Source organism: Siphateles boraxobius, unplaced genomic scaffold, assembly GCF_051911475.1.
Source record: "Siphateles boraxobius isolate OS27281-9 unplaced genomic scaffold, OSU_SipBor_1 86, whole genome shotgun sequence".
Taxonomy (NCBI): domain Eukaryota; kingdom Metazoa; phylum Chordata; class Actinopteri; order Cypriniformes; family Leuciscidae; genus Siphateles; species Siphateles boraxobius.
This window is the reverse complement of record NW_027509215.1, coordinates 8,134,085-8,145,979: the sequence shown is the minus strand read 5'-3', so window position 1 is coordinate 8,145,979 and position 11,895 is coordinate 8,134,085. Positions and strand designations below refer to the sequence as shown.

Sequence of the window (11,895 nt, the reverse complement as noted above, 5' to 3'; positions counted from 1 at the left end):
CCTTTAAAGACAGAAATTTAATCTACGAGGTTGTTAATGGATGGTATTTGCTTCTGTTGTAGCGGTCAGCCTGCATTATTTCAGCTTATTTAAAAAAAAATAATTGTCTAACAGTGGAATTCCTGTTGAAAAACTACATTACCCATAATGCTACACAGAAAATTCCACCAATCAGAGAGTCGAAAAAAGCAACGTGCCAAAATAGCTCTGTAGCTCCGCCCACTCCCATGAAGCACTGCGAATGACGTATTCGAGTCGATCTCTTGTCCAAACTTTCAAAATCAAAATACAGAAATGTTTGTATGCATGTTTTTCATATAATACAATATATATTGTTTTTATACATATTATTTGATTATGCTTCATGGGATTGTAGTTCTTTCCCTCACTTAAGAAGTTAAGTGCACAATCTTGTCTTTGTCAGATTTTCAAAAACTTTTGTAGTGTTGTGATTCACCTCGTAGCTGATTGGCTTGATTTATGGCTTATATAACTCTAACACAAATGATTTTATTTGACCTGGTGATAAGGCACATAGCTCGTGTTAGATCACCAGATGCAGTAAGTCATCCCGTTTGTTATGAAACTACAGTACATTTTTTTTGTAATTTTATTAAAGAGGAAGGGTTAAGGAAAGGTTTAGGGTTGGGTGATAGGTAATTACCAGATAGGTCTGTATTTTATTGCACAATTAATTTTGTGTTTTAGACTACTAATATAGTTCTTTCTTTCATAGTTCATAAGATTCGAAAGCCTTACAACATATGATAAATGTATTTGAAAAGATTATTTCGGTTAATGACTGTTTGTTTGTGGAAGGCGTAACTTGTAATTGTGTAACTTAATTGCTGTGACCTTTTTTATGATTTGTTAAAGCAGAATTGTTGTAAAGGTGTATCTTCACGACAAATTGTCCTGAGATTGACCCAGTTTTATTTTAGTTTTACTAATGTTTATATAAGCTTTTATGTTTTCAGTTTTCATGTTAAAACAATTTCATTGTTTTTTAATATTGCAATTTCATTTAATTGATTTAATTTTTTATTTATTTCCTGTTAATAATTTTAGTACTTCAACTTATTTCAGTTTATTACCAAGGCAACATTTTAAATTTTCATTCAGTTTAAGTTTTTCAAACATAATAATATAATATCAAACATAAACAAATCTAATATTTGTTTTATTTTATGTAAGCTTTATTCGATTAATCAAATGTTTTAAGTTTCAGTAAACGATAATAACCCTGATTTAAATCCACAAACAGTGCATAACTCAAAAAGAGTTCAGACAAAGCTATTTAAATGTCACACAGAACAATAGAGCAGTTTTCATTTTATCTGCATCAGTTTTTTCTTCTTTCATCTGTTTGTAAATGTAAACACTGAGAGACCTTCAGCCTCCTGAACTGTCAGGCAGGTTCAGTGGGTGATCAGTCAGGGTTTATGACTCTGTTCTGGATCTGCAGGAGGTGTAACACATAAACGCAGACATTTCTCAATGCACTCGCACAGGATTCAGACGCCAAGCTTCTGATCGAGGATACCAGTGAAAATGAAGGTGTATGTGAGCTTTATTCTGCTGAGCGCTGCCCTCGTGGCCTACATGTGGAGAGATACGTTTGATCCAGGTAAGGACAACACATTTACAATAATATATACTCATTTTTATTATTGCATCCCTTCAGATATTTGAGTTCTGTTATAGTAAATGTGTAATATAAAACATAACTCATACAGTCACCTACTTTGAGAAATCCTGAAAGCTATTTGTGTGGGGGAGTTTATGCATGTAAAAACACAATGAAAAATAACCAAGAATAAACCTGCAGAAAGCCTTGCATTTTACAATATATTTGTAGATGGTTTTGCACATGCTTTGTTAACAATCTTAAACTCAAAATGTTTGCAAGTATTTCACTAGAACATTAACCAGCTAAATTATTATATTGGCATCTAGTCATGAAAACTGTTGGCAGACTCATTTATTATGGTTAAGTAACTCCCATAACCTTGATGAAAATAGTATGCACTAATGATCTAGAGATTATATCTTTTGTAGTTATACTAAATCATTTTAAAAACACAGAATTGAAGCTGTCTTTTTGTAATGTATAGAATTAGAAGGACATTAGTAACTTTTTACCCCTGTAAAGTCTGACATGTGAAATAATATTCAGAAAAATCTGTATATTATTTTAAATGTTAGTCTATTGGACCATCTGACAGAAGATATATAAGAAATTTTATAAATATAGAAAGTGTTTTTGTTGAGTATCATATTTGATACATCAAGAGTGTATGGCTCATATAGTATGATATAATATGGAATATAGAATATGGAGGAAACCCAAATTGAGCAATTTTTTTGTCATTTGGTGCATTTCCTGATATTTATATTGACAAACCGTGAGATGAAATTCTGATAGCTTGTAATGTAAATCAATGAGATCTTTATAACAGTATATCAGACTACTGACATAAAATACATTTAAATGTCACTCATCACTATGTCTCCCTATATAATGTCTTAGTAAGATGATATTTAAATGCTTGTGATCAAAGATCATGCAATTCAATACAATAAAAGATGAACAAATAAAAGCCAGATGGAGCATATTTGATACTCAAACTTAAACATGATTTTTCTAAAATCATGATAATCAAATTAAGTTTCTTCAGTCTAGTAAGTGTTCATCTCGCAATATTACTAACAATATAATAGGCACTTGATAAAAATCAATGCAGATTTAACAGCAGAAAGACACGTGAACCACGAGCTGAAGGTGGACGTTTTTACAATTATACTAAAAGGCTTTTCCTTGCCTTTGGTAGTTTATACTTTTTTTTTTTTTTAGCATGTGTGCAACAGGGTTTCAGCATTTTTATCATGTTGATGATTTAGAGGCCTTAGAAATGCATGTATCAAATATGATACATAGGCTTTATAGTTAAAATGCTTCTAACTTTGTTTTAACCTTCATGGGAGTTCAAGCCTTAACGGTGCAGTGTGTGATTTTTAGCGGCATCTAGTGGTGAGGTTACGAATTGCAACGAACAAAAGATACGGTGGCCGATAGGAAAATATGTCATCGTCTGAGACAGCAGAGAATAGCAGTTCAGCAATGAGGTTTCTTTACAAGGATAAATTAAGAAATTATGTTTACTTAATTATTCAGTAAAACTATGTTATTGCGAATATTATTGTTACTTGTTCATCATTGTGTCAGTGTTTTATTCGCTGAACTAAGCTTGCTTCCTTGCACGAAGAGCAACATAGTAACGAAACGCGTTTGTCAGTTTATACAAAAAGAATATTAATATAACGGTTCATTAAAGGTGCAATGTGTAAACATTTTGAGTATCTATTAACAGAAATGCAATATGACATCCATAACTATGTGTTCAGTTGTGTATAAAGAACTTACTTAATAAACTGTAATGTTTTTATTACCTTAGAATGAGGCATTTATATCTACATAGGCGCGGGAATCCCCTACTATGAAGGTCGACATATTGTGACGTCATGTTTCTACCGTAGCCGACAGCGAACAAACAGCGTTACAGAGCGCGTTTCGTCACTACCTTGAAAGAGAAGCCACAGAAAGCTAGAAGCTAGCCATAAACACCGTGAGTAGTGACTTTTCCCTTGTCAGTGGTGTAAAATATGAGGTTGGATTGTTTCATGTAACTTAAATTCTTCTCCCTCGCTGTGTTATGGCTTTGCTATGTGGGGATAAATGTGCTGGTTACGTTCGTGAGACAGCTGATTAGTACTCTTGTCATTGACATTAAAACAGTTACAGGAATCACCAACCCGTCGATCTTGGAAGCATTTTAAGTCAATCGAGTTTCCAAAATCAGAGAAAAAAAAGCCTATTGTGTGTAGTAAATGGTGTATAGGGGATGCGGAGGCGCGCACGCTGTTACAATCACATTATTTTTGCCGCACGCACCTTTGGGCTCATGCGGACGCGTCCAGTATAAACAAGGCTTAACGCTTCAACCAGTTCAGCCACAGTAACAGCTCATATTAGCCAGCTAAACTTTTACTTCCCTGTTAGAAAAAATATATAGTTGCATAGTTTCATGTGGTTCTTCTCCCTCGCTGTATTATGGGTTTGCTATGTGGGGAGAAATGTGCTGGTTACGTTCGTGAGACAATCAACTAAATACTATTATTATATTACGTATTAAGACCCTTGATCCTCACCTGACTATGGCTTTGTAAACTTTATCCATGATGTGGTTTATAATGGACTGTGGTACAGAAACTTGGTTTACTCTGACTATTCTCTGCCGTCTCAGACGACGATGATTGTCCCGTTTTAGCCACCGTAGCTTCTTCGAAAGGGAGGGGTGAGCGGTGGGCTGAGCCCTTAGTGTAAACAACCGAACCGCTAGATGTCGCTAAAAGTCACACACTGCACCTTTAAGTAAGGTCTTTATACACCACTGAAAACTTCTTTTTCAAGGTAGTGAGGAAACGCGCTCTGTAGCGCTGTGTGTTCGCTGTCAGCTACGCTAGAAACATGACCACACAATATGTCGACCTCCATAAAAGGGGGCGCCTGCGGTTATGGAGATATAAATGTCTCATTCTAAGGTAAAAATGAGACATTTATAAAAACATAACGGTTCATTAAAAACATAACGGTTCATTATGCAAGGTCTTTATTCACCACTGAAAACAAAGTTATGGATCTTATATTGCATTTCTGTCAATAGATCCTCAGAAATATTACACAACCAACCCACCGCTTGACCTTCATCAGAAGATTTATTAAATGTGCATTAAGAGTTACTCTAAAATCAGTGTGTTGATGAGCACAGATTCAGTTCGTGGGGCCCGAGTGTTGATCACAGGGGCCAGTTCAGGGATCGGGGAGCAGATGGCCTACCATTACGCAAAGTTTGGGGCTAAGATCATCATCACTGCGAGACGAATAGAAGCTTTAAAAAAGGTCAGTTCGTTTTTCAAAAACACTGTAAGACATTCCCAATACTTTTTCAAGGTAGCCCTGTTTGTGTAATGACAACTTTGCCATTAATATGTTTATAAGCAACTGAAAAAAGCACAAATGTCAGGGCATGTCAATACATCCCAAGGACCCCAAAAACACCTTAGACCCCAGAGGGTTCATTATGGACTTTAATCAGTAGATGCCCACATTTTTATTTGTTGAAAGTAATGCAGAGGTTGTAAGGCTGTGATAGACTTTTAAGGGTAGCAATAAATGACGTTTTGTATGAAAGCAAAGGCTTTAATGAGCAAATGAAAGTGTTCTGCTAACATCTGTCCTGTGGATGTTCAGGTGGCGCAGAAGTGTGTGAAACTGGGCGCACAGAAGATGATGTATATGACCGGAGACATGTCTGACCCCGCTGACCCCGAGAGAGTCGTCAAATACGCTGTGGAAAAACTGGGTGAGAAACCATTCAATATATTATGCAATATATACACTACCAATAATTACGATTTTTTTAATGTTTTTGAAAAAAGCCTCACCAAGGCTGCGTTTATTTGTTATTAAAATTAGGAATGCAGGATATATCGGCCACCATATCAGTGTCATATTCATCTCAAGGTGTTTATCCTATTCAATAAACTTATATATATCAGTATCGGCCGATATATCTTCATTCTTAATATTAACGTTATTATCGGTCCAATAAGAATATTTGGCAGATATTTTAAAGATCAATAAATTATGGATTATTTCCTTCAGCTGAGACACTTCAGATGCGCACAATTTAAAATAACCATTACTCTATTTGAATATGAAAAATAAATTGATGTCAGCATATTAGAATGATTTCTGAAGGATCATGTGAGACTGAAGACTGGAGTAATGATGCTGAAAATTCAGCTTTGATCACAGAAATAAATTACATTTTAAAATATATTAAAATAAAAAAACAGTTATATCAAATGGTAATAATATTTCACAATATTACCATTTTTCCTGTATTTTTGAGCAAATAAATGCAGTCTTTGTGAGCATAAGAGACTTCTTTCAAAAAGTTTTGACTGGTAGTGTGTGTCGTGTGTTCCTGTCCTGCAGGAGGGCTGGACTTTCTAGTGTTGAATCATGTTGGAAACACTAACGTTGAGTTCTGGAACAGAGACGCAGACCACGTCAGGTCACTCATGCAGGTCAAACACTGAGAGAAGGGCTTCGGGTGTAATGTGTGGATTTCTTCGTTCTCTGTTCACACTGATCTGACTCGTTGCAGGTGAATTTTGTGAGTTACACACAGATGACGGCGGCAGCTCTGCCTGCGCTGGAAACATCCGCTGGTTCCATCATTGTAGTTTCCTCAATGGCAGGTGAGTCTAACTTTGTTGGTGCAAGTTTAGTTAATATAAATCTAGTTAAAAGCACTTTTGGCTATGATTTGGGCAGAGACAGCCTTTGCAATTCGGAGCCCAACCCAAATGAGGAAAAATTTACAGACAAAAGCATTGTTAACACTTTATTTTGATAGTCTACTTCAGACATTCTACTGACTATAAGTAACTTGGCCAACATTCAAAAACTTGGCCAACTAAAAGTCAACTTATTCTCCTAACCCGAACCCTAACCATAACCTAACAGTCTACTACAGCCTACTAATACTCTAACTTTTCAACTACATGTCAACTAACTCTCATTACTTATAGTTAGTGGAATGTCTAAAGTGGACTATCGAAATAAATTGTAACCAGAGCATTTCATGCAATGAAACTGCAATTACTTTATTATCTCTGTTATATTTTACATTTAACATCTCATACCTCACTAGTAATAGTCTATTTATATATGCATTCTATCTACCACTATCAACGCATTCTATCTCTAACCATAATGAAATACTTATAAATATGAAACTAAACCGCCAGGTAACAGCAAATCATCGTCTTAACAAGTGAGTCATTGAATCATTCAGTTAAACGATTCGTTTAAAGCCGCTAAATCTTTTAGGGACAAAGCACGTGACTGGCTGCGTCCGAAATCACATGCTCTCTTGAGTAGGTACTTATTTTGAATAAGTAATTTCTTTACGACAGCTAAAAAAGTATGTTTATAGTATGAATGTAATCTGGACGTACTACATTCAACATGTTGTATTTATCAGCATCAGTTGTTGTCGCTTCACCACCATTTGCAAATCCTCTCCCAGGGCCTCATTGGATAGTAAAGTATCCATTGTATCACACTTCAGAATCTCACCGTAAGTCGCAGGCCATCCGGGTACTTTTTTCCTACTCTTTCATGAGTACTGTGGAATCGGATTTAGCCTACTTTTGTCACATACCGTTTTTTGTCTACTATTGTAGGGAAGTATGAGATTTCAGACGCAGCCACTGTGTTTGTGAGTGAGTCGTCATTCATTAGAATGATTCCTTCAAAAACGCGGATTCATTCAGTAACGAAACATTACTGTGTTGCTCGGAGATGTGCTATGGCTGTGGATTTGTTAGGAATTGTTTTTATTTCCAAAATAGAGCAAAATCAGACAATATTCTGAGTCTTAAAGGGATAGTTCACCCAAAAATGAAAATTCTGTCAGTATTTACTCACCCTCATGTTGTTCAACCCCGTAAGACCTTCGTTCATCTTCAGAACACGAATTAAGATATTTTTGATTAAATCTGAGAGCTGGATCACTCCTCCATAGGCTTCTAAGGGATTGAAACTTGTTCCCAGAAAAGTTATTAAAGACATCGTTAAAATAGTCCAAGTGACTACAGTGTCTCAATCTTAAGTTTATCAAGCGACGAGAATACTTTTTGTGCGCAAAAAACACCAAAACAACGACTTTTTCAACTATTCATTTCCTTTCATGAACTATCCCTTTAAATATGTCATCTACAGTCATAATAACTTCATGTGTGTTGAATTGTATAAAATCAATATGACATTTGCAAATGTCCTGAACTTTAGCTTGTGTGGTATGGCCTTACTATAATCTTTATATATACTAAACATAAGACTCACACAGAGACATTTTTGGCCCCTTATCTTAATTTTTATTAATTTTGGTGGCATTTCTTTGAGCACAAATGGAGGCCCCTTCTTTTTTCAAGTGAAACACAGCAAAGGCCGCTACTAGATTTGGGACACAATCACACATGTGAACTGGGATTCATTTCTTTGTGTAAAGTGTTTGTTGTTGTCAGTTCCACACAGTTATTAATGACAAAAGGTTAACGCTGTTTTCAGGTAAATTGGCGAGTCCGTTTGTGGCTCCGTACACCTCTACTAAGTTTGCGATGAACGGATTCTTCGGAGCGATGCAGAGTGAACTGGCAATCCAGAAGAGCAACGTGTCGGTGTCCATCATGATCCTCGGACTGATCGACACCGAGTCGGCCATGGAGAAGATCAGGTTAGTTTCCCACTACAGACTGAACTGATGACACTGACTAAATCCAGCACTTCTGATACCGCAAACTTTAAGAAAACATCCCTTTTATTGATTATCACCTTCATCAAGTAATTCATAATTGGTTTGGATCTTGCAACCATTTTCTTGAATCAACTTTCTATCATATAGTAATAAATGCTGAATTTACAATTTGCTTCTTAAATGTTACATCAGGTTAATGGCAATTTTCATAAGAGTTTTTATTTTAATAATCATTATGTACTATTTTATGGAATATCTTTTCTTTAAAATGGTAAGAATGATTTATGTATTTTATTTCTATTATATATTTACAATGATTGATATATTAAAAATAAAATTTTTTAGCTCAATTGTTTGACAAAGATCACATTAAGACAAAGAAAAAAGTACCACTTTGGTTCTAATTATGCAGTTTGTGTACGTTTAAAATGACTAAAGTTTTTTTTTAGTTACACTTTGCAAAAAGGTTCCAATTGTTAACAATAGTTATATGCATAAATAAACTATGAAAAAATACTTGAAAAAGCATTTATTTATCTTGATGTTAATCTCAACATTTACCAATACCTTCAAATCAAAAGTTACATGCGTCAATTTAATGGTTAATGATCGATAAATGTTAACAATGATAAATGTTAAGTAGTGCATCAGCTAATGTTACCTAAAGGGACCTTATTGTAAAGTTTTACAGTTTTTGTTTTTATAATTTTTATAAATGTTTGTTCTGTCCAAACGTTTCGAGGACATTGGTGTGGTCAAAAATGCAATCAGCGTTTCCAATGTTTTCTGTGCATCACTCAAGATATTTTAGGAAGCAGGTTATGAATTCATTTGCAGTTTGTCCTCAGCACATTTATCCTGGTGATCTATTCATAGATCATGAATAATCAATCTAGCAACTTAACACACACTGACACAACTGAAGCACATTTTCAGCTGTCAATTCGCATATGTAATGGCTCCATTTCAGTGACTCAATTATTTTTTTTCTAACCACACATTAACATGATTTTCTCAAAAATACAAAATTTGACATGCGTTACATGCTGCTCACTTCTTATCACTAATTATTACGCCATCCTTCAGTGTCACATGATCCTTGAGAAATCATTCTAATATGAAGATTTACTGCTCAAGACACATTTCTTATTATTAACAGTTGTGCTGTTGCTTCATATTTTTTGATGAACAAAATGATACATTTTTGTCAGCATTCTTTGACAAATCTTTTGTTACATTATACATGTCTTTACTGTCACTTTTGATCAATTTAATGCATCTTTGCTGAATAAAAGTATTCATTTCTTAAAAAAAACACATACCCCCAGCTTTTGAATGGTAGTGTATACATACACACTGTACAACACACACACGGACTGTACAACATACAGTAGTGGCCAAAAGTGAAGTTCGGCCTAGGAAATTTTGCATCGTCACCCTAAATATTGGTTAGATTGTGTAAGCATATTGCATAGCATAGATTGTTTTATTTGTGATACTGCAATAAAACATGCCAAATTAATGCAGCCTAATTTTTGACCAGGCTCTTACAAATTATAAACCAATGCAAAAACAAGAGAGAACCAATGAAATAGTAATGACTGATTATGTTAAAGTGAATGTATGCTTTTTTTTATATATAGGCTTAGTAAAATAAAACCTGTAGCTGTAGTTTGCATTTTTCCAAATAATTTAGTCAGATAAATGCCTTAACCAAGTTTAATGTTTTTCTAATATTTTTATGGTTAGGGTCATAAAAACAAATATCCCCCTCGAACATCACTTTTGGCCACTATTGTATGGCTTTATTAAAGTGTTTGGTTGATGCTTTTAATCCATAGCATGTTGCTTGTGTGATGAAAATGACCTGGATGTGTTTTCATGAGAATCCCCCATAACTGTTGTCTCTCAGAGGATTCAGCACGATGACGGCCTATCCCGCGAGTGAAGCGGCTCTGAGCATCATCAAAGCCGGGGCGTCCCGTCAGAAAGAGGCCTTCTACCCCTGGTTCCACTATTTCACCTGTCTGATCAATAACATCTTCCCCTTCCTGAAAGATCTTGTGCTGTCAGGCCTCAGCATGGACAACAAAGACTAATACATGTGCACAATTCAGACATTAACGGGAGTTTCTATTATTCCATGAGAACGTATAGCGAGGAGTGAATGATGTATGCACACTTGAGTCACTTTTACATAGTGTGTTTAGGAAATTGAAAAATCTTTATTTTTATTAATTGTATTGTATTTTGTACCCCAATTTAAAGACCCAAAACACAAGCAAATCCTTGTAAATATTAGTAAAATATAACCAATTCATCACAAAATCAGTTACAGAACAAATAAGATTTCATTTATTTACTATAACATGAACTAACATTGGACAATATTTATACAGCATTTATTAATCTTCGTTAATGTCAATCAAATGCATTTAAGATCAAAAGTTGTATATGTTAACATTAATGCACTGTGACCTAACATGAACATTAACATTTTTATTAACTAACATCAACAAAGGCTTTTAAATGTATTGCTCATTATTAGTTCATGTTAGTTGATGCATTAACTGATATTAACATGAGAGCTTATTGAAAAAGTGTTACCTAAATATCATTCAGCACAAGATGAACAAAATGCTTTTAATCACAATTATGGAACTATTTTCGCAATTTTTTCTTAGACTTCTGAGAGAGCCACTGTTTATTATTCAAATGTTGTTATATTTATTTGTCTGACATTTTCAATTAATTTTTGTACCAAGACACAATGCATTTGGGATTTTACACTTCCAGTGATATTAAAGTGTGTGTGTGTTTAACTAATTAAACATGACGTCAGTCAGTGATTCTGTGTCTGTATCCGCAGTCTTTTTTCTATTAAAACAAATGCTGAAGTAATAACATCAGACCTGTGGGCTTTGCAAAAACATAAAAAGATCTTTCCTATGTGTGAATATTTTTTCTCCTAAAAAAGAAATCTAAATGGAGACCCAAAGCGTTTCCCATGAGTGCCGTGGGACTCTGAGCACGAGTTTCTCAAAACCACTGAAGCATGTGAAATCTCAAATTAAACTCTTGTTCTTCTGCTTATTCTCAGACACTCAATTGGGACAATTATTTTCCATTTGTATAATTTATAATTAAAATTTATGAAAGTCTCCAGCCGTTAAAGGAGAACTCCGGGCAATTTTTAAGTTAATCTTGATCGTTAGACCTTTGTGAGTACTGACTATAGAAAAAAAAACGAACCGGATTGGTGCTTGCTACGCGGAGCTGCGACCGCGAATGCCCAGAGCTCCCACCCAGCTGAAACGGCAGCTATGGGGGCATCGACATAAAGAGCGTTTTTGAACCTCTTAACAGACACAAAATGCAATTAAAATGTCTGTCCAACATGAACAGGGACCCTACATGTGAACAATATGCGTTTAGCAACTTAGCCATTGTTTCAACTCACCTAAATAGTCTTTTAGACGGCAAGCTGTAGTCTCGCGCTGCAGTC

At 35.0% G+C, this 11,895-nt stretch overlaps 1 protein-coding gene across 6 annotated transcripts; it reads left to right on the top strand.

The window, feature by feature from the left end:
* The first annotated feature begins 5 nt into the window (after positions 1-5).
* On the top strand, positions 6-11,239 carry hsd11b1lb (hydroxysteroid (11-beta) dehydrogenase 1-like b). 6 transcript variants are annotated; one of them, XM_077222210.1, is made up of 8 exons: positions 6-296; positions 1,512-1,627; positions 4,830-4,960; positions 5,312-5,423; positions 6,062-6,153; positions 6,234-6,327; positions 8,204-8,369; positions 10,303-11,239. In XM_077222210.1, exons 2-8 carry the CDS (start codon positions 1,552-1,554, stop codon positions 10,487-10,489), a joined length of 858 nt encoding a protein of 285 aa, XP_077078325.1. In that variant the 5' UTR covers positions 6-296; positions 1,512-1,551; the 3' UTR covers positions 10,490-11,239. The 6 variants fall into 6 exon arrangements, with proteins under 6 accessions (XP_077078325.1, XP_077078323.1, XP_077078324.1 ...); XM_077222208.1 differs by having other exon boundaries at positions 14-296; positions 1,466-1,627; XM_077222209.1 differs by having other exon boundaries at positions 14-300; positions 1,466-1,627.
* Positions 11,240-11,895: the final 656 nt, after the last annotated feature.